This window comes from Haliaeetus leucocephalus, unplaced genomic scaffold (assembly GCF_000737465.1).
Source record: "Haliaeetus leucocephalus isolate CR32 unplaced genomic scaffold, Haliaeetus_leucocephalus-4.0 Scaffold722, whole genome shotgun sequence".
NCBI lineage: Eukaryota > Metazoa > Chordata > Aves > Accipitriformes > Accipitridae > Haliaeetus > Haliaeetus leucocephalus.
This window is the reverse complement of record NW_010973158.1, coordinates 5,720,689-5,744,029: the sequence shown is the minus strand read 5'-3', so window position 1 is coordinate 5,744,029 and position 23,341 is coordinate 5,720,689. Positions and strand designations below refer to the sequence as shown.

Below are 23,341 nucleotides of genomic sequence, written 5' to 3'. Positions count from 1 at the left end.
GGGAAAATGACCAGGATGGGGCAAATACTTCTCTCTAATACAGTACAGATGATGGATATATTCACCAATTCTGATTCAAAGGCACAAAAAGTTTCACAAGAAAAAAAGACAGCATCTGAAATAATTACTCTGTTCTGCAGACAATATTCCAAACCCGTATGATCTTGTATTTCATACAAATCAAAGGACATTTATGCAAGTCAGTGTTGTTTACACAGTTTGAGGAGCCTAACTCAAACAAATAGATTTACATCATTACTACAAAAATTCACATAATTTCCCAGAGAAGCATGGTAATAATCTAGGTTATACTTTTGTCTTTCTGATGCAAATGCAAACTCTTACCCTGCAATGTCATTATCTTTCCCAACTCAACTCCTACTTCACAAATATTGCATCACTCCAACTTTTTTCCTCTTTTACTTACTTTGGGATTGAGCGTTGCTCAGAGTCCTCTTTCAGTTATTCTACATTTGTTTATTATTTTAATATACTGAAATTCTGTACAAAGAGGAGTTTTTACTCTCTCTCCCACCACAAAATATGACATTTCACTAGAGCCTGGCAACTTAATTATTGCATGTTTTGGGTTAAGACTCACGACTCACAGATGGTAGGTGAAGGAAGGTGTATGTGTGCTTATGCATGTACACCCTCTTAGTTAGTAAACAAGAAGTTAAAAGAAAAAAAAAACCCACAACAAAACCCTTCCCAGATTCTTCCAGCTTCTGTTAGCAATTATTTAAAACTTAAATTATTTGACTTAGTCCACAATTCTGAAGAGTGCTGGCTTTGTCTCTCTGCTCACATCCAAAATGTAGTGGAGGAGCACAGTGAGAGACCACTAGAGTAAGACGCTATAAGAGAGGGAGCAAGCCTGTGATGAACATTGTGTCCGACATGCATCCATAAAACCACATGCAACTCCTGACAAGACAACTTCACAGCACATAACAGCTCAGTTAACAGAGTTGAAGTGAGGTCAAGCCTGGAATACTAATTTTAATTGTCTTGTTCTAATTTTTTTAATCCTCCTGACTCTTTTCATTATAAGATCACAAATAACTTGTGTACATATTGGTTCTGAATAAAACACTGAGACATGAGTTTATTGTTTCTCTTAGTTGGAAGTTCCTAGAGGAAAAACACTGCCAAAACAATTTAATAGCATATTCAAAATTAAGAGTGCATTTTGACCCAAATGACTACAAATTAACCTAAAAAAAAAAAAAAGGAAAGACAATCATTTATTCATTTTCCAAACAAAACAGGAAAATAACTGCAACAAAAGAGCATTTCAAACAGTCACTGAACAATACTGCAGAAGCATGTTTGTTAATAAAGGTAAGGACAGTTCCTTTGGAGGGAAGACGAGTTCTATGGCCTGAGGCTGAAAACTGTGTTTTGAGAAGTGTGCTGTAAAAAATTAAAATATTTGAGTTTCATTAACCTTTGATATATGTTCAAGAAAAACAGGAGAACTACCTCACTCAAATCTGAACCGTTTCACTTCCCAGTAAGCTGTGTTTTTAGATGAGCAAGATAGGTTTCCTGTCAAGCGCCTGAAAGATGTGTTCTGAATTTGATTCAAAGGTGCAGCTTTTCTCAGGAAGATCACATTGAGTACTGTTCATTCTCATGTGTGACAGTGTTGCTCAAGGCTGTTGCCAAATGTCACAGTACCACTTGTAACAGCTACAGGGAGAAGGGGGAGTTTTCACAATAAGAATTGTGCAATCAGATTAGCCAGTCCAAGGAGGATTATAAAGATGTGAATGATCAATGCTGGCCACGTCAGCTGCCCGGCATGATGCAGGGAGATCACGTAGATGAGGGACGGATACACGAATACAAAGGCCAGACCGCATGTTGCTCCAGAGTATCTGAGGAAAGGGTGGGAGAGAGGGGAAGAAGAAAAGGGGGAAAAAAAAAAAAGAAAAAAAAAGAATGCTTTGTGTTAACTCTTATTTCTTGTTGTCATTTTTCCCCCTCAAACCAATGAACAGTCTGGCTGAACAATGACTATCTGCAGTTGCTAAACATCAATTACTGTTCCTTGTTGTTCTTCACCTCCTTCACTGGCATTTAATTATGCCCTTCTCTTGCTCAGCCCCCTGCTCCTGTGTAGCTACAATCTGACATGCCTCTGATGTTTCAGTCACATCTCCAGATGCTTCTGGGGACTAATTCCCTATCTTTGACTTGATGTTTCTACTTTCTTTGGGGAAATCGGTCACACACAACAGAAAAAGACCGGACAGTGCATCCTTTTTTAGGCATCCTTTACTGTCAGAACTGCAAATCTCATTGCATCCCAGCCATTTGGGGATGCATGTTAAAGCATGTAAGCAGAGAAATCCTCCTGAATCTGCAACTTTTATTTTAATTTATTTAATGAGCTTCTAGCAAACCATTCTCCAGACCTGAAAAGATCAACATGCCCTCCTGGTAACATGATCAACCACAGCAAGTGAAACACTTAACTGTTCTTTTTCTAACCACTCCCTTGCTTACCAAAACCTTCTCATTATTTTCCCCTATTGTGAATTTACACCTAACTAAGCTAGACTGCAGCCAATGTGCATTATTAACTAACAACATATTTTATTTCAAATATTTGAACATTCCTCTTAGACAGAGGAAACTTCATAATACAGAGTAACCGCCTGCAACACAAAACCAGCAAGTACCTAAGTTAGACTGTGTATAGACAATTTATCAGCCGGAAATTCACTGTTCAAAATGTTTGATTACTATGCACAGAATGAACACATTAGCAGAGGTCAGGATCAGTTTGCAAACAGAGAAATGTACTGCATGATATTTAATTGGAATTAATAACTATACCATCTCTACCACTAGAGTACAAGAATTTTCACTGAAAGGAGAGGTAGAAAAATAAAAGGAAATGGAAAAAACCTCAAAGATCAGCCACCGAGCAAAAGTAAGTTATCCTGCTACTCTGGTCAGACCTAAACTTGTCATTCTGGTTTTATAATTGCAGATTTCTATATTTTTAAACACCTCCCTCTCCTGGTTGCTGTAATAAAGATGCGAACAAGGAGTGAATGACAATGATTACAAAAATGGTGGTGTCAAATGTAGAAAATAAAACTCATTAGATTGTTTCCTCTAATCTTTCTCAATTATAGAAATCCTAGGTGTTTATTAACATGGTAAATGTAAGATATCATTTAGAAGTACAACTTTTATGTCACTTTGCCCTTTCAAGTTATTTGCTTTCTTGGATTTTTATTATGGACATTCAAAACAGCTTCAAATGGTCTTAATGCAAAACAAAAACTTGAGAGAAGCCGCACAATAGCCAAGTAACTTTTTCTATTGACACCATATTCTTTCATTTGTATAGTTACAAGGCTCTCAGATAGCTCCAATGAAACTTGGGGAATCATCCCAATCATCTCAGATACAGAGGCACAATTACAGATAGCTGCTTGTCAGAACTTTAAAAGAGCTGATTGCTTATACTTCTAAATCATTACTTACAACTTGAAAAGGTGTAAGCCTCAAAAAATATAAAGATAGAATTACGCGCACTCATACTGTTCCTTTACAACATCAAGAAGCAAACATGAAGCAACACCACAGGCAAGTTCACTGTGCAAGCAACACTCACCTTATGATACCTCCTATATTTGGATAAAATCTTGCCATTACTACTCCAGCTCCTACAATTGCTACGTTCAGGACAAGCACATGGAAAATGCTACAGGAAAGTGAGGAAAGTGTGTTAAAATCTGTGCTGTATTTATTACAAAATACAACCATTATCCTTCATCTACACTAACATTTAACTGGTACATGGTGTTTCCATTTGCACGACTCACTCTATAAAGCTAACTAATTTCACCGCAAACATCTACTGAATATTCAGAGTGCCAAACTCTAAATATCAAGTGTTTTTACTCAAAATATTCCTAAGGAGTAAGTATGTGTAATTTGGCAGTTCTTCTGAAAAACATCATACGTGGTACTCAGCACTCAAGTATTTCAGCTGGATATTCAAATACCAAAGAAACAATACTGTATAACTTAATTCCCACAAGAAAGAATTAGCTTGTTCAGAGAATGATCTGAATTGCTCAAAGTGAACTAAAGGAAACCAGAAGAAAGGAAAAGATGCATCGAGTGGAAAACATTACACAGAATACTAGGGGGAAAATAACACCTTAAAACTTGAACTCTAATGCATTTTGACAGAGAACAAACATTTAGAATGTTGGACATCGTTTAATATTTGACCTGTGTACTATTTATGCTGGAATTTTTTGTTGAATTTGTTTTTACAAATAATCTCCTGTTGCTTTCCTTTTTGCATTAAGCATGAAAAAAAAGATTTTCTGTTCTGCAGAAGCAGCTTCTAATGCATCAGACAAACTCTGTGTAGTGATGCACAGAGCTGACACTCAGGAGAGTATCACTTTTCTTTAGAGAACATGAAAAGTTGGCATATTTTAATGTAAGGTGAAGTCAGGAAATACAATAAAAAACTGTGATATTTTGGTCACCCAGCTGTTTCTGTGAAGGGAAAAAAGAATTCACACAGAGGAAACATACATACACTTACAGGTTTTGTTTACTCTTCTGGAGGATTTGATTTCTTAAAATAAACAAAACCTGTAAGCTAATTTTTTCTTAACTGTATAAAGTATCTATTATGGAGGATGCCACTAACTAACAAACTTTTAAAAAGTGACCACTTCCATGGCTGAAAGGCTGGCTGCCAGTTTTGAAGTTAGGAAGAAATATTAGAGACATAGAGTAGTCTTATTAAACTTCAGGAGAATGGAGGTAATTTAAACAGAAAGGAATAATTTAAGATATGGACTATTTCTAACATTTGCTCTTAAAAATTGATGTTAAAAGACAGAAATAATATCTTTAATTTTGTACATGATATTTTAACAGTGGTACAAGATGTGTACCTCACAGACTGAAGATAGCCGTAGGAATACAGCAGCTGAAACTTTAACAAATACATAATTGGATATAAACCTGGTAAAATCCAAGAATAAAAACCAAAATCCCCCAAATCAGACCTATTAGGGAAAGAAGGACCAAACATTTACTGCTTCTCTAATATTTTAAGGAAAGCCAATTAACTAAACTGTTCATTAAAAATTACTTCCTCTCTCCCCACACATACAGCAGATCGCAAATCTTACTGTCAGATAGCACAACTGAAGCCAAAAGTTTATGAACACAGAAAATGACGGCATTTCTTCCATTCTTTTTTTTTGCTGAGATTAATTTTTTAGCAAGAGGGATTAAAAAGAGTGCAGGTTTAGTAATTAAAAAATGTTTTGCAGATTTAGGTTAGTTCAGAATATTTTAGCAGAAAACCTGAAAAAAGTCTTAAGTATTTCATTCTCACATGATTTAAAACAGAAGTGATTTTGTAGTTCAAAGTTGTTGCTTTTAAAAACATTAATTCCAGCTTCTTATAACTTCAAAAGCAAAGTGGCGTGTGTGTGTTTGGTGTGTAATAAAACATTTTTCAACTTCTTGATCTGGGAAAAAATAATTGGGTTGGGGAGGGGAGTGTGTTTTGGTTCAATTGAAAACAATGGTCTCAAAATGCTGGAGCCTTCAAAACAATTCAGTACTTGCAGAGTGGTGCTTTACAGTTTTAATTGTTACAATTAAGCAGGATCCTCAAGAATAATACCGAGATCAAAAGTCTGAAAAGGATTTAAATCCATCTGTTTCAGGGCAAAAGGTTACACTGTATTTCTCCCCCGGAACAAACTTGTTCCTTTTTCTACCTTTTTGAAACAGCCTGAGTTGTAACCACGTTATTGGATAACAGGTGTTTAACCTGCAACCCCTTTCTTTTCCCTAGGCACATATTCATAGTTCATCTCAGCTCCAAGACAGGAAAAAAAAATCATTCTTAGTGGAGAGAAAGGCATTATCATTTAGAAAAAACCCTATCCTTCTGAATAAAGAAGAATCTGATCGAGGGCTACTAGTAGCTGTATTATTTGAGATAGTATTTTTCATAAGACTGTAAGTTTCACGCAGGTGTGCTCCAGAAGGGACAACCATTTGTCATAGCCTGTGACATTTTAGCAAGTTCTAAATTGCTCCGTTTCAGCCTGACATTGGCTTATGGTGAAATTAATGGTCACCACACATCACAAAAGCGCAGTCAGAAAAACAGTATTTTTGGGGGGCATAACCATACCACCTCTGCTTATTATGACTATAGGAAGAAAAGTATGTAGATGATGTTAGAGATCAGAAAAGATTTGGCCCCCTTTTACCTAACCACCCTGCTGGCACAGAGCTGTTTTCTAAGCAGCATAACTTTCTTCCTTATGGTCAATGGCAGGAGAGTTGGGTGGCCCATGCCAGGGCTGGATTGTCCGCCTGGGCAGCCCGATTACGGTTTCTGCTCTGAGGCACAGGTTGGATTGCCTCAAGGAGGCCGTAATTCACAAAAGAGGAACACCCATGGCAATCCAAGTATGGCACATGACACTCTGTCTTTTATATTCCGTCCTCAGTCTCAATATTTTCGGTTGGGCAGATGAAGACTCTAGCTCTTTTCTACAAAGTGAATCACTGTTCACCTGCAAAAATCCTGCAATCCCACAAAAACAATAGTAGAGAGGAGGGAAAAAAAATATTCAAGCTTTCCCCTTGCTTTTTTCCCCCATTGCAAGGGCAACCTTTCAGATTGACAAGAGTTGAGAAACAACCTGGTATGCCAGAAGGTCATTAGAGGGCTTGCTCTATCAAGTTCTCTCCTGAGGAAGTGGTAGTTACAGTTAAGCCACTGAACAACAGTGACCACATATATCTAAGTAACCTCAGCATCCTCAAAGTAAGAATCATATCGAAAACTGTGAAAGCAAACCCTAGGGCAGGGGACATTTTAAGAAAGAAACTAATTTTAAATCCCCTCAGGTCAGACACAAGGAAACTAGCAGTGCTGGACTCAGCATGGAGTCACAGGGTGAACATACACAATAAAGGAAAGAGGAAAGCAAAGAAAAAAGCAAAACAGGATCATTTAAGTAAGAATTTTTGAAAGGTTACTGTATCTAAAAATGCAGTTTCTTCCTGGAAATCTCACTCAAGCGACATCAGTCAAAACACTATGAAACACAGCAGTTAAGAAGCAGCTAGGTGAAGAGCAGATAACACACATGCAAACAGCAGAAATTTATTTCATTGCATCAGAAGACACACATCTGTGGGAGAACTGGCAGGTCTGCTGGGCTACCATGGAGTACAGGGAGGACGATCTTTAAGGAAAGCCAAGTGATTTCTGTCCATCAGCTTATTTAACCTCTCAGAACAGGAAAGATATTAAAAAGTTTTAAAAACTGATCAGATGACTGTACAAAGCAATTTATGCACAGCATATAATTAATCAAGGGAATTCTCTGTCACAAATATCACTGTAGCCAAGAGCCAATAATAATAATAAAAAAACTAGCTTTCTGTACCCAAAAGAAGATCCAGAGTCACGTAAGAAACAGCAGATAAACCACATGCCTCTGGCCCTAAGTCACCCATTAAAAGATGCTATTGGAAACATTTCTCACTTTAGAAAAGAAAGTAATTTCCCAATACACGATATTTTGGCCTTCCTTTACAACACCAGGGAGAGAAGAAGAGAATGAAGAGTTCCTTGGGCTTTGTCCCAGTACGTCACTTTCTATGTTGTTGTCTGCACACTAGCATACATTTTGCAAAATTAAAGAAGGAATTAGGATGCCTTCTCTTGTCTCTAAACCTTTTGCAGGAAGCACAGAAAGGCTGAAGGTTTTGTGATGATGCCTGTCAGAAGACTACTGTGCCCAGCATATCTACACATGTATTTGTTTTTAAGCTGGGCAGTGACAGAAGTGACTGGTACCTAAGAGGAAGGAGAATCCCCCTTCTTAGAAGCAGAGGGGCTTTTGTTCTCCTCCTGACTGCTAGAGGACATAGGATGCTATTCATTTCCTCTATGCTTCAGTCAAGCAAGCTGCCACTGTTGAGCTGACCCCTGATGTGAAACCTGGGAGAAGAAAAAGTTATGTATCATCTACTCAAGCTTTTAAGTTTGGAAAGGGTGAGCTTCTTCAACACAATAGACTACAGGTTAGCAGGATACATTATGGATAAACACAGCAAAGCATTGTTAGTAGAAAAATAGCACTGCAAAGTATCTAAAAAGCGTTGAGACAGAAGACATTGGGATCAGTCTTCAGACAAGAAAAGCTCCCCTGAAGGTGAGTAAATGATTCCTCATTATAATCCAGTGATAATCCATGGCCTACCAGCAAAAGCCAGGATAAGAAACAGGATGCTGCTTTTGGTAGAAATTGCCTTGGATTAGACCGATTGTCAAGACTAAGAACTACAAAACAGCAAACTGATACCTTGATGCTTCATCGTACCAAGTGACACATAAATCGTAAAGAAAAAGGAGTTAAAGCAAAGAACCAAATTTATCTGAGTCATACAGTCACTGCTAGGAAATAAAAATTATCTGGCAACCCTGTAAGCACATGCATGATCAAGCTATTCAATCAACAGCCAGCTTTAAGACACATCCATCCAGAACTCCAAGTGCTCCAGCTAATAATGGCTATCTGTTAACTCCATCCATGGCAGCAGCATGTATCCACATCTGCAAAAAATTGCTCATATGAAGAAGCCTGGCTTTTCATATGGGGGAGCTTCTAGTTCATGTGAAACCTGCAGCACATCTGTATGGAGCAACCCAGGGCTTAAAAAGGAAGATAGGTAAATTTATAATGGGGACTTGGACCAGAGGAGCAGGTGTGGTTTGTTTGCTTGGTTTCTTTTGTAAAAAAGGAAATAATGGGATAATTATAGCCAGAAGGTAAATTTATAACATTCTCTCAGCTGCAAAGGAAACTTAGTATAGGAAGGATGCACCTATGGAAATACATGTGATTTAGCACATTGAATCACAGGGTTAAATGAGGTAGCCAACAGAGATCCTCAAATGCACATTCAATATGAATTCAGCACATTGCCCAATGTGCTCTATAAACAGACGGATGGATATACCATCAGTGCACACTCCTAAAGTGCACTTCCACAACCTGAAAATAAAAATAGGAAAAGGCAGAAAAATCATGTAAATGGACAGAATCAGTCACAAAAATACAAGATTTTAAACTGTGGGTTTGTTTGGTTGGTTGGTTGGTTTTTTTTTAATTCTTCTAGAAGAATAGCACAGAACCCCACTTTCTGTTCTTCTCTTTTTCTCCTGCTTCATCCTTTTGGTTCATTACTTACAAAGAAATTTTCTCCAGTAAGTAACCAGGAATATTCCCCTCTGTATATACGCCTTATGCATACAGCTAAGAGGTAAAGCTTGAGTCTCTGCAGGTCACCCTTCTTATTGCCCGAGAACCATTAGCCCTGGACATTGAATATTTCAATAAAAGAAGCCGAGTATATATAACTACTAGTAGAGTGCTCATTTTTCTACACAGAAGTCATGGAACTTAATATTTCCATGTAGGTTCTTCAACAGGCTCCCCAGTGAGACATCAGTAAATGTCAGCAAGAGCCACTTCCTTATATTTGCAAAATGTTTCCCCATAAAAGCAACTTGGGGAAAAACTCAAGAATACTGAAATTTTTCCTAGGAAGGTGATATAGGCACAGTGCTACTAAAGGACCTCCATCAGCTTTAGCTACTGGTGAGAACCAGTCACCAAAAGACATATTTCACAACCATGTAGGAAATCTTTACTATCCTCCCAGAGACAGGTCCTGTGCTTGCTACCAGTCTTCAGTTAGTCCCCATTCCATAGAAAAACTAAGGGCTGACCTTGCCAGCTGTAAATGCATAGAAGCTGAAGCTTGGAGGTTAGCTGAGTGATTTTTGTGCTATATTTGAGATACTTGGGATACTAGAGAGGGAGACACAGCCAGCCAGCCCGTATGTACTACCTTATCACTATAGGTTGGATTGATTTAAGTGGCTTCCTAGAAACCATTTTTGACTTTTCAGAAACTTTAAATACCACCCTATAAGGAGTCTTTAAAAAAAAAAGTGAGTGAAACAACCCACAGGACATCCTGGAGACAAGAACCAAGCAAGTATTTGCATCATCACATTCGTCATACCATGCAGGCTTAAAACAGCAAGCTGGAATTAACCTGAGAAGAGACTGGTATGAAGCTGTAGGTTCTAGGAGAGGGCATGAGGGAAATGAAAACCATTCTGGTCAGGGAGTAACTGGAGGGAGGAGATAGGAAGAGGCACATCCACATAATATAAAGGACATGGCTATTTCCCAGTGGCTGTGAAATCCATGTTTAGCACTTAAATCAATGGCCTTGTTTCCAAGAGTAACTTGCAGCAGTTCCTAAAAATCTCAACGTTGAACTACATACAATTTAGTATCAAAAAAAGTAGGCACTTATTTCACTGCCTAATTTTAGGCATCCAATTTCTAGAGCTTCTCATACCTATTTTAGGACATAGAAGAAACCTGAAACTTGGAACATCTTCCCAGACCTGTATGCTACTGCTGATGCCACAGAGGAAATACACATTTCTTTCTGGGATATTTTTTTCCTTTCCTCCATCAACAGCAATTCACAATATAAAATAAGAAACTCGGAGATAAATGCCAACTTCTCAGCTGTGACAAATTTGGACAATACTCCAAATTTAAATGTCCCAGGTTTTATTTAAAAAAAAACAAACTAAAATTGAAATCTGGATCAGCTCTTCCCTGGAGTTCAGACAGTGTACAAATGCAGGGGTGGGGCTCATCTCTAAAATTAGCATGTGAAAAGCTATTTTTATAAGCATAGCAGCAGCCTAGATAACACAGCTAACAACTCACTCAGCTATTAGCCCTGTTTAAAAACAGATGGATGATTACTAATTATGCACAATAAAAACACATATGGCACCCTGAAAGGTAATCCAGAGGGTATGTCCTTCAAAGCTTAAAGACTACTTCATGAAATGTTTCTGAACAAAATTTTTTTCCTGTATAACTCTTCTTTTGCCATATAAATGCATAACACAAAGGAATTGTATTGACAAAACTCCTCTGTTTATTGACAAAATGAAGAGCTAAAACAAAAGAAGCCCCTCCCCAATTCTGCTCTGCCAAGCTGTAGCAGTCCTGATCTGCAGACAAGTTTATTTTGCATGCCTGTTCACCCCCTGACTCCACAAACATTGTGAAATTAGCTTCTGAAATGTACCTAATGCAGCAAAGGAAATCCCCCAAAGCTCAGCCAAATTTCTGACAAAATAAGGCCAGTTAAGCAGCGTGCCAAGTTCTTGTCAAGGACTAGACTTCTTACCTTGGGTAAGCATTTCCAAAAAACTGTCTTAACAGCTGAACTCGTGCCAGATAGCCCAACAGTGGGTATACAGTTATCATCTGGAACAGCAGGAATATTCTTGCAACAAATGACATGATGTCATCACTGGGAAAGTTATCTAGAAAATTCTAAACACAGGAATAATGTTACACTTATCAATTGTGGCTTGATTACATGTATATGCTGATTTTTAATAGCTGTGTGCAAGAAAGGAAGGGATAAAAGCCAAGCAACTAAAATTGCTAAATGAGCTCCATAACATGAAATACCCTCTCCCTCTTTCACAATTGCCTTGCCACCAAATACCAACTGATTTTTTAATATTACAGGGCTGATGTCAGCTTTCACGTTAGCATTAAAGATGGCATTATTTTCTAATCTTCTGAACATCCTCAAATAATCAAGGCTGTGGAAGGGCCACCTGATTTTTTAGGCATTTAGGATTCATATGCTCCTATTACCTGTCAGATAATATCTAAATATTAAAACCAGTTATTTAATCAGTAAAACTGGATCACATACAAATGAGGAAGGGATCATATACTACACATGGGAACATCTGAAAAAGTACTATAAGACTTAAGTATCATGGAAATATACAAATGGCTTTGTAAGTACTTAGGATAACTACAGAAAATAAATGGGAAGAAAATCACTTGTCTTCTATTATTTAACTGGGGATTTCACCCCATGAAATTATTTTAAATGGTTCAAAAAAATTACTTCATGGTTAAACAATTGCACCAGTTCTCACTAAGCTACAGTCAGAGGAAGCCTTTAAATGCTGCTTTATTGCTAAATATTATGCAAGAGACATGGAACAGCTGGCATAAAATGGATCACCAGTTGATAACTCCTATCTTTGAAGTAATTCAGCGTGTGGCAATCAGCCTTACCTATGAACAGGTAAGAGTTTAATAGCCTTCACAAGGTGTTTCATGTGGTGCTATTATCTGAAGAACACTGCTGTCAAGGCTCACCAAAGTGTTAGACTCCAAACCCACCCACAGTGAGGACTCCTACCGGAACGAGTTTCTTTTTCTGGAGTACCTGAAACCAGTCCCAGTGAGTGGGACTGGTCACTGCACACACAACTAAACATAAACATAATACTTTTCAGGATTAAAGAAGATAAAGAAATTAAAGACTTAACTGTTCACTTGTTCATTTTGGCCCTTTCTTCATCACTTTCATAGAATATTTATTAAATGTTTGTTTTATACAGAACCACTAGCAACCAGACATGAATATAAATGAGATAACACAACCATTACTCATCTGCTTGTGGTAGTGCCCATGAGACATTAGCCAACTGACTGGAGTCAAGGACAGATGTGTCTGCCAGGATGAGTCATGAAGCAAGAAGCAGTAGCAGTTCTTTTTTTTAATACATGTTTATTAAAAGATCAAGGACAAATATATACTGCAGTAAAATATCTCACCTGTTCAATACATTCTTTGGATAGCGGTGGAGAAGGAAAAGATGCAAAAATTATCACTCCAACATACAGATATGTTAATCCCACCAGGAAGTATGCAATAGAGAGGTCTCTCACCTGAAGAAAAATAAAATCTTATTTTGGCCAGCGCTGACACCAAAACAGGCAAAATAAAAACCTCATCAGAAGACTTCTATTGCATTTATTACTGTTACTTTTACATTTACTACTGTTTTCTATTTATTAGTATTACTTTTACATTTTTACTTTTACTTTCTATTACTTGAATGGGCATTTCAAATCTGGTCCTGGATCAGATCAGAAAGCTGCAAGAAGATACCCCAAAGTGGAGTTAGACAGGTATTATGTACCTATCTACATAAAGGCACCAAGAAACAGATATGCTAGTAGATGTAGCATGTTATTGTTGGACACACAAACATATACCAGTTATTAAAACAAACAAACAAGAACCCCCCCCTCTATTTTCTTACATTCACTTATTCCTACTAAGAGCCCTGGGACACAGAGACAGCTGTCAAAGACAGAGACAGGTTAGTCAGGACTAAAATCTTGCAATTAAAGACATCAGCCTACCCAACTGCAGATATAACGTAAAGAAGCTGCTTTGAAACCTAAGAGGATGATCCACACACACTGGCTCCAAATCAGAAACTAGTATGTCAGGCTTCTGTATGAATGGTGTGATGGTACAGGACATAGCTAATACACCATTAAATAAAAATTATAAATAAACCAGAAAGGCATCTTTAGGCATAGAGGTATACATGTCCTTTAGCTTTAGCATTTTATTTTATAATGACTCTTTCATTTAAAATTGCCTATCCACTTTATTACTGAATCTCTACAAACACCCCAGGTAAGTGTACTAAATAATAGTCAAAGATTTTTAGGAGAGAGTGCTGAAGCTAGGGTCATAAATCCATATTTAACTATATTACATATACCTAAATATGGATTTAAACTTCAACTTCAGTGTTCACTTCTGAAAATTTTGACTATATTTATGAAGTATCTAATATATAAAAAGATTGTCAACTACTCAAAAATAATTAAAATATTTTAGCAACATGTAGTACTGGAAAATAAGCTGCAAATCTACTCAAGCACTTTATGAAATTGCAGAATCCACATATACATCAGAGTGACCTCATAGCAATGTACTTAGTGGGTTACTCTTCTACATCAATTTTTTTTTGGAAATAAAGTAGGAGACCATTGGTTTCTAGTTATTAACTAAGTATATTCTGTACAAGCTTATGCTACATTACGAAAGACTCATTACCTTATAGCAAACCATTTGTTCAGCTGCTGCTAATGATCAGCTTCTTAAGGGATTACTAGTAATGCTTCAATACATGACCCTATTTTCCTGTGACTGAGAAGCAAGTCTTAGTAGCTCAGGCACAGCACCAAATGATTAGGACTATATGGCTTCCAGACCAGGATCATAATTATGGCCTCGAGCCAGCTCACTGAGCATCAGCAAAGCTTGCTCACATCTGTGCATGGAAGTACTTCCCCAAGTGTTTCTTCACACTATCTCCTTGACAAAAGCAGCATATCATATACCTTTCTGGGGTCTCCTGAGGGCAAGGTTGTCCCTGAGGAAAGTATAAAATGCTAGATTACGAGTTTAAAGAAAAGTTCAGGAGGAGGCCAGTTTTTAGTCAGGCAACTGGAATCTCCCACTCATTTTGCCAGTGCTTTTGGGGGGAAGACTGGTGTCTTTTTCCCCATCAGCCTGCAAAAGGCTAATGATATTTCTCATCAGACAACAATAAGCTGTTAACATATACCCCAGGGTGGCCCTCATGTCCCCAGCAGCTGCACACTTCCAGCTGCAACCTCTTCCTCCTGCTGACCAGTTACATGCAGCTGGAAGATGCTTCTCTAGTCTTCACTCTCCTTGCACTGGTCACTGACTAAGGACTACCAACCTCCATCAGAAGTTGAGCAATAGTGTTTTCTTTAAATTATTCCCAGAATTTCTCCTCAGTGACATGAGAATTGGTACAGGTTTTTATATAACAGCTACATCTTCAAAAGCACCAGTGCTCATCCTAAAAAGTGATGTTAGGAATACTAAATTTGAACATCTAGATTTCTTATAGATATTTATGAGTAACTTCCATTAACTGCAGGAGCCAGAGATTGATCAGGGTAAGATGGTTTTGCAGAGTCACAGACTCTCATCTCTAGAAGACAGGACTTGGTCATTTTTTAAAATGCACCCAAGACCTTAAAGCACATCATCTGACAAAAGCTGTTTTCACTTACTTTACATTTGGTATTTTAGGTGTATTCCTCATGCATAAAGAGAGCATAGTAACTCGCAGTTGTTATTTGTACTCAGCCTACATGTAAGCTCTACAACCAACTGTAAAACAATTTTTGCTGTGACAAGTACTTGCAGTTGTGAGGGCACGCAATCTGAAATTAAATTCTCACTGCTTCCTTTGGACTACACTTGATTAAGGGTAGATAGCTGGCGTACTATTACCTCTGATTATACTAACCAGTTCATGTTCCTACAGTTATTAAGGGTGTGTGCTTTAATCTGCACTGAAACTAAGTGCTGAGATAATTTTGATAGTGTATTTTTATAGCACGTAACACAATAGACCCTTGTCTTCAGGTGCTGTCACCATACAAAGAATACCCAGGTTTTGATTTCCATAAGCAACAAGAAAGGAAATAAAAACAACTTGAAAACCTGAATTTCTTTTTTCTCAAACATCTCTCAGCTCCCTTGCAAACATCTGCTTCTGTATATAATATGATTATCTTTGTACAAGAGTGTGTGTTTTTATATGTAACAGGAACATCTTTTGATTACTGTTCATTACTCTTCAGGAGACCTGGGTTCACTCTGTAAAGACCTTGACTATAAATACTGTTTAGACAGCATAATTCCAGATAAAACCAAAGGACACATGGAGAGAGATAAAAGGATTAATTTTAAGTAACAGAGCAATAATCGCATTTGTCTATTTTAAATTTTATACTAAAACATTTATATTCAGAATGGACATGACTGTGGTGGAAGCTGCCTAAGCATAAAGGATACAGCAGTTCTCGCACCTAGAGTTTATAATCTAAGATTCAAATGTAGAAAAAAAGGTTGAAAGGAGGAGGTATTTGGGGGTCAGAGTGGAAGGGAAGTATCAAAGTTAACAGGCAGGTCACAGTCTGTAAGGATCACAGCTTGCCACCTGCCAAGCCCTTGTCAAGTACACCTGAACTAATAGGCAGATTTTGAGGTGGAACTTGGAGAATGTATGTTAGCTGCAGTTAACTGCTGACCAGGAGCTTTTCTGGTCACATGCACAGAACAAAGTGTTACAAGTGCCTGTGGAAGAACAGAAAATTGGGTGACTGAGGCTGGCAGAAGCAGCAGAATGAAGGCAGAAATCAGACTCCTAACAAAAGGATGAGTCTGATAAATCGGGTGGAGTTAACAAAGAAAACTCTGAAAGTACAAGACATTGTATCACACATATAGACTAGTACGGAGGTGCAGGCTGGACCTGCGGCACAGGACTGGATGCAGCACAGTGAAGGCTCTCTGGCCCTACAGGTATTTCCTATGTGACGGTGAAAAGAACAGGCAACTTTCAGGTCTTGTTTCCCCTGTTGCACGCCATGCAGAAAATAGTTCATTTTTAGCTCAGTACCACAGTGAAAGTTACAGTTTGTAGAGTTGCTTCTTGGATGGAGAAGCCTGTATCAGTGCTTAGTAATTATTACCACATTAGAAGAAGTACCTTTTAATCATCCAACTTCAGATTGGTCACTTCTCACAAGAGAGATGCTGTCTCTGTAATACCTCAAATGGACTCTGATCCGTACCATAAAAACAGACTTCACTTGTTCAAGCACCAAGGGCAAGTGATAACATTTAACAGGATGACAAAAAAAGTACTTCACCAAAATGCATAATGCTGTACATAATTTTGGCTGGAAAGAGAAACCAATGGTAGGGCAGCAACAATGGAAGCTCACTCTGTTTACAGGGAATAAACAGTGTTTCAATATTGCAGAAATAAGAACCATCCACAGCTCCATACCTTCTGCAGTTACCACCTGGACAAAAAAATATCTCCCCACTCCCAGCCTTTCCCCCAGGTAGGTCCACAAACAATTGTTAGGAGACAGCACTAGCTGCCTACGTGCCTGTAGATCATGCTCTGGGCTTGTGCAGCATCTGTAGAGTTGCTCAGGGAACCAGATCACAGACATGAATCAGAAAAAAAAACCCAAAACAAAACCCCCAACAAATCACCTTTTTGTGGCGGGATTAGTTTTCTATGCAATCAGTTTCCAAACCAGCTGATTGTGCAGTGCACAAAAACTTACACAGATAAATACAAGGGGACAGCAGTGGGAGATGGTAACAGGGAACTCAACTTTGAACTGCAGACTCAGAACTCTGCTCACACGGCTTCTCCAGGCTGTGGTGCTGACGTTTGGCTTACTCCAGTGCACTGCTCTTCTCACACCCACACCACTGTACTGGAATAGCAGCCAGAGGAATCCTCCCCTTATGTGTGTTTTAGCTTTGGGCAGTGATACATGCCTCTGATCAGAATGGAAGCTGCTATTGTTTTGGATTTCTTACTCCATAAAAGGAATGTTATTGCTTCTCTTACTTTTTTCCACCTCCCCGAAGAGATGTTCTTATGACCACTGGTTTCAGCAAGTTTTGTTGAAAACTAAAACAGTACTTTTTCAGTTTGCCAAATTCTGTGCCTTTTCACAGAACTCTGATGGAAGTGACATGTTAACAGGTCGATCCATAAAACAGTGGAGTCTCCAATCGACTCCCCATGAGATACTGATATAAGAAAGCATCTTGTTAATGTAAACACCCTCAACACCATGACTTTTGACAGAAGTTGAGATCCCTATACATATGCAAACCTCCCACTTAGTCCAGCACCTTAGTGAAATAATGACAAAACAGTCAGCTCTTCAAGAGCATCAGCGCTTCATTAACATTTGCAAAGCAGTTTGAGTCGAGGTGAAAGGCTCCTGTACAGCTACAAACAGGGAAGGAAATCTCTAGCCAAATAAAACTCCTGGAGGAACTATGCACAGATTTGGTTTCCCATTACAAACCTTTCCTGCCATACTTAAAGGTGCTCTTTCCATGTAATCTGAACACTCTTCTGGAATGCCAGAGTCTTGTGAGTCTTGTCGAGGGCTTGGGATCCGTGCTAGGGCTGACTTGGAAATTCAACTTAAGCTCCAGGGAGGGCATTCAGAAAAGCTGATTCAAATGCAGGCAGCAATTTCTTCCTTCTTAACATAGAAAAAGCAAGATGGAGAAGATTCCAGGTGCTGCTCTTTGCAGCTGATTGCTTGCTCTGATGTAAATGGAGGGGGAAAAGCCACAGGAAAAGTCTTGAAGATAGCATGGAGGCATTAGGCCTCTTCTGCATACAGAGCTCATTGCTGGAATGACTATGACTTTAGAATTTGAAAGCCATAGCTAAAGAGGAAAAGAAATAGTGCCCTTTTCCACATTGTAAGATCTTCTTAAGAAAACTGAGAAGAAACTTACTTAGTTTTCTTTATCCAGAGCTTCACTAACCCCCTCTTTAGTTGTTAAACTATTTTCAGAAATGCTCATAAACCCCAAGAAGCTTTCCTGGAGGAGAATTCATGACTCCTTTACAGAGGTGGTCACTCACAAGCTGGCCTTAGTTCACAGGGACAGAAAAGTAACTATGCAAATTACTAAAGCAAAAGGTCATCTCACTGCATTAGCACATAATCTGTACTTCAGCTCTGAATAATCAAATCAGATATATTTTATCTGATGTGTTGTGTAGGCAACTGGCTCTAGGTGGCCTTGCTTGAGCAGAGGAGTTGGACAAGATGACATCCAGAGGTCCCTTTCAACCTCAACCATTCTCTGATTCTGTACCAGTTTTTCATACAGCTAATACATAAAAATCTTTGTATGTTATTGCAGTTACCTTTACAGCTAAGATTTTAATGAAGCTGGACAAGAATCTTGGGAAGTAGGGAGGAAAAAATTAGATAATAAAAATAATTACAATAAAAATGTACTCTAGGACTCTAACTCTGTATCATACTTACTCCATTTTGTATTTTATAATGGGAAGATATTAAGAAAGAAGGCTGTTCCATCTGCACGAGCAGTACATAATTTTTTCAAGGGCAAAGGACCAGTCCAAAGGCTCCATATCACAAAGGTTCCCAATCCAGGCTTCAACTTTGAGGATGTCCTAAATAGGGTCAGGTTTCCCTATGAACCTTGACTTGGACTGTGACACAAAACTACTGAAGCAACTCTGAGAAAAGATATTACCTAGACCCCCAAATTATTGTTCAGGATTCTGCTAAAATCAGTCCTGTGCCCAATATTCTCCAGCATTTTTCATTCTAAGACTAGTCAATTTTTCTAGAGTCTTACAACATTGTCAAGCCTTCTGTCTCTTGTGTGTAATTTGGCCATTTAATACCACAAATAAGTTTGACCACAAATAAGTCTGGGATGCTCCTCAAGGCTTTCATTTGAATAAATCTGTAATGCATCTTTTACTCTGTTGGTAGCCAGTGAGAAGTATGTATAACTGGTCTCTTATCAGATCACAAGAACAAGTTACATTTTCTGAAGCTATTACAGTCCCTGGATCAATATCAAGAGAAACAGACAGGAAAAAAATAGTGTCACCTGGCAATCTAGATATAAATCAGCAAGGTCTTTTGAAATCACTTACATTGTTTTCTTGATTCCTGTTATTCTGAAGAAGTGTGATGACACAGTTGTGGATGAAGAAGGCAAGTGTCAGAACCCCTGTGAGCTGAGGGAACAGAATTCTAAACTCTAAGGGAAGAAAAAAAGTGTTAATAACTTACTTCTTTGAAACAAACAATGCCAAAATGCAAGCACATACAGTGCTGCGGGTCTGTTGGCAGAAACATGAACCTCCACATTGAAATGGGACAATCTATCTTACCTCTGACCATAGCCAATACAGATATTTAATCAGGAAGTACAAAATGTGTGAAGACAGTGGTTGCTATATAACCCACTCTCCAGCAAAGTTTCTTGAGAGACCCCAACCATCAAATATTATTAGGTTAATCTAGGATTTACACATACAAGCTTTTCTGGTTCTCAACAGTTTAACTGAAAAGCATTTCTGAGGCAGGAATTGATTGCAGTGAGGCTGTGTATCTATTGGTCCCTGAACAGGGAGATGGGGGGGAAGGAATCATTTGCTCTGTGACCATCTTTTGTTGTTATGAAGTCACGCTACCAGAGGAAAAATGACATCTGTAGCTGTTGAAGAGGTTCTGCCTACAAACCAGGGCATAAAGAAAGGCAGAGCAACTTCCTGTCTTATCACACACCTTACAGTATCTATGAAAAAAAAAATTTTTTTTTTTTGTCTCCATGGGAATAGCATTGCTCTGCTTCTTTTAATACTTGAAGGATTATTTTCACAAGCTTGTGTTTCTGGAAGTGCTACAACTGGTTTAGGAATTCATCAATGTGTAACATCATTAAAGCACCATCTTTGTTGGCATTATATAATGATATATGTACTCTTTAGAGTGTTAACAGCAATTAGAAATCCCTGAGCTAGCTCAGCTTCTGGAAAACATCCAGCAATATAGCAAAACACTCATCAGAGGCTCACAAACCCTTACAGATCAAACCACAGAGAGCTCTATGCAAACATACTTAAACCAGATTTCTCTAAAGTGCTGTGAAGTCAGCAAGGTAAACACACCCCAGGCAATTAATGAAGGGCTCATCCAGGTTGAGAGAATATGCCTTCCCTAGGGCTGGATTCGCTATATCTTCAATACCTAATTAGCATGATGTGCTACTGATAGAATTGAGAGTGCAAGCGACTTTTGGGCTTGTTTTCCATCCACTACTTTAATCTCAGTAATAAAAATAGAACTGACAGATTCAGAATCTCTTTCAACACTGCGTTTCCCCCATCACTACAACAATCAGTAGTAGCTGGATTTATATGCATTAGCTACATGCTTTGCCTATCTCCTAGCAGTACTAGTTGCATTGCCAAAATAATCAAACTACTGGGTGCTCTACTTCGTAGTGACCCATGGCACACGTGTCATGCTGTAACTCAGTTTACACTAGGACTACTTAACAGGTCTTGGACTTGAACTTGAAGATACTTAAAACCTGATTTTTAAGACTTAGGCTGGTTTGCAGTTTATATGGGTATGTTAGTGAACCATAGTTTGGGCAAATTTTCTCCTGCACTCTCAGGAATGAGCCTGTAGATATGAGGCCATGTGAGCATTTGAAGACTGTCTGCAGAGGCAGTTCAGGTGAAGAACAAGTTTCCATGCTTTCAATGGAGCAAGACCAAACACTGTCGTCTATCTACTGACTGAGCAGCACATGCTTGAGTACCATATCTCCTTACAGACAGCTTTAAGAATAATACCATGCAAAATAAATTAGGTCATTAATGCTGATGCTAATTATCCAGTGCTTTGAAATCCAAATTTTTACACTGGAGACAAAAGTAGTTTGTTAGTCCAAAAATTCTGTCTAAAAGTAAATGCAGTGATGGAGGAAAATAGATAGCATAGATAGTTCCATTTCAGAACTACCTACATCCATCTGTAAATTTGTGCTTATGCTGTATGCTTATGTAGTCAGGAGGATTCTTAGGGAATCACGATGATAATCCAGTTCATCCTCAGAGCATCTGCTTTGCTCTTGCAAACAGTCATACTCAGCAACAGTTGCCTGGCTTTGAAGACTCAGCCAGAAAGGACATTGAAGAAACTGTTTTACATAGCCTTTCACTTGTTTCTTGTCATTCAGATCTTTAAATAGCATTCTGAATGCGTGGATGAGATGAGGAAGGAATGACCTTCAGCAGTTACAGAAAAATGAACAAATGGATTTGATTATAGCTAGGGGCTGGGAGGTGGAGAATGGGAATACTGGTGGAGAATTTTGAGCAGACTGCTTTGCCAAATGTACATGGAATACACTAGCTAAGCTGTTTATTCTGCTTATTATTGTGCCAGATGCATTTCAGTTCATTTAGAGAGCTGAATTAACCCAAAGGGAGTGGTAGAAGACAACAAAGAATAAGTAGCTGCAAGACCACTGACTATGATGTGAACACACCTAAATCAGTTGAATTTTGTATCGGTAACTTTACTCAATTAACTACTATCTGTAGTTTACTCACCGAGTTGTCACTCTTGTTGCCACAGTGTTTACCATGATTCCACAAATTAGATCAGAGTCTATTAGAAACACAGAAAAACTCTGGTGTTTCTTTTTTTGATCTCTTACCTTGCTACAGTAGTTCAAAACCCATCCTAATGTTTTAAGTTATCCTTGCTTTGTTCTCCAGTTCTACATTATTGGACCTAACAATAGTTTGCAACCCATGTGTAAAACTGGTAGTACAGTCCTTATTGTGACTGGAAACTAAAAATGCAGACCCACAAAAGAAACCTAAAAAGGTGCATATCTTTGAATTTTGCCTTAAGTAAAGAAGTAACTTTTAAAGAAGGACAAAATACTCATTTCTAAGAACAGAAGGAGTGATACAATTCAATAGTACAGGACACAGCTCCTAGGACCTAAGTGGTCATGCATTTGCCCGTTGGAAAGGATGGGGAAAAAACAGCTAAGACATAACCCCAGATCTCTCATTCCAAGCCTCCTAAAACAAGAAACCAATCTCTTTAGACTATCTGTTCATGCAATACCACTGTTTATGACTGTGACATCTCACCCAGTAATTTGTAACAGTAATTTGGAAAGAACAAACAGCCACAAAAACAACATTCAAGAAAGAAAAGAAACATACTGTGGAGCTAATGGGTGTTCAAAGAGAAAAGCTAAGATCACCGAAAAGGAGGGGCTTAGGGGAGAATGTGAAGCCCAAGGGCAGCCTTGGCTGCAGTGACCATGAAATGGTGGAGTTCAAGATCCTTAGGGCAGTGAGGAGGGCTCACAGCAAGCTCACTTCCCTGGACTTCAGGACAGCAGACTTTGGCCTCTTCAGGGATCTGCTTGGTAGAGTACCAAGGCCCTGGAGAAAAGAGAGGCCCAAGAATGCTGGTTAATATTCAAGGGTCACCTCCTCCAAGCTCAGCAGTCATGCATCCCAACAAAGAGGAAGTCAGGCAAAAACACCAGGAGGCCTGCATGGATGAACAAGGAGCTCCTGGACAAACTCAAACACAAAAAGGAAGACTACAGAAGGTGGAAGCAAGGGCAGGTAGCCTAGGAGGAATACAGAGAAATTGTCCGAGCAGCCAGGGATCAGGTTAGGAAAGCCAAAGCCCTGATAGAATTAAATCTGGCCAGGGATGTCAAGGGCAACAAGAAAAGCTTCTATAGGTATGTCAGTGATAAAAGGAAGACTAGGGAAAATGTGGGCCCTCTCCGGAAGGAAAGAGGAGACCTCGTTACCCGGGATATAGAGAAGGCTGAGGTACTCAACAACTTTTTTGTCTCAGCCTTCACCAGCAAGTGCTCC

At 38.6% G+C, this 23,341-nt stretch overlaps 1 protein-coding gene across 3 annotated transcripts in view; it reads right to left on the bottom strand.

Annotated features, from left to right (window-relative positions):
- Positions 1-1,471: 1,471 nt before the first annotated feature.
- SLC38A9 (solute carrier family 38, member 9) overlaps positions 1,472-23,341 on the bottom strand; it is a 48,958-nt gene continuing 27,088 nt past the window's right edge. For all 3 annotated transcript variants that reach the window (XM_010580576.1, XM_010580578.1, XM_010580577.1), the window contains 5 exons: positions 19,562-19,668; positions 12,792-12,905; positions 11,329-11,477; positions 3,638-3,727; positions 1,472-1,883 (listed from right to left, as the gene is read on the bottom strand). In XM_010580576.1, the coding sequence (XP_010578878.1) occupies positions 1,718-1,883; positions 3,638-3,727; positions 11,329-11,477; positions 12,792-12,905; positions 19,562-19,668 (626 nt within the window). In that variant the 3' untranslated portion in view covers positions 1,472-1,717. The remainder of the gene's footprint in view (positions 1,884-3,637; positions 3,728-11,328; positions 11,478-12,791; positions 12,906-19,561; positions 19,669-23,341) is intronic.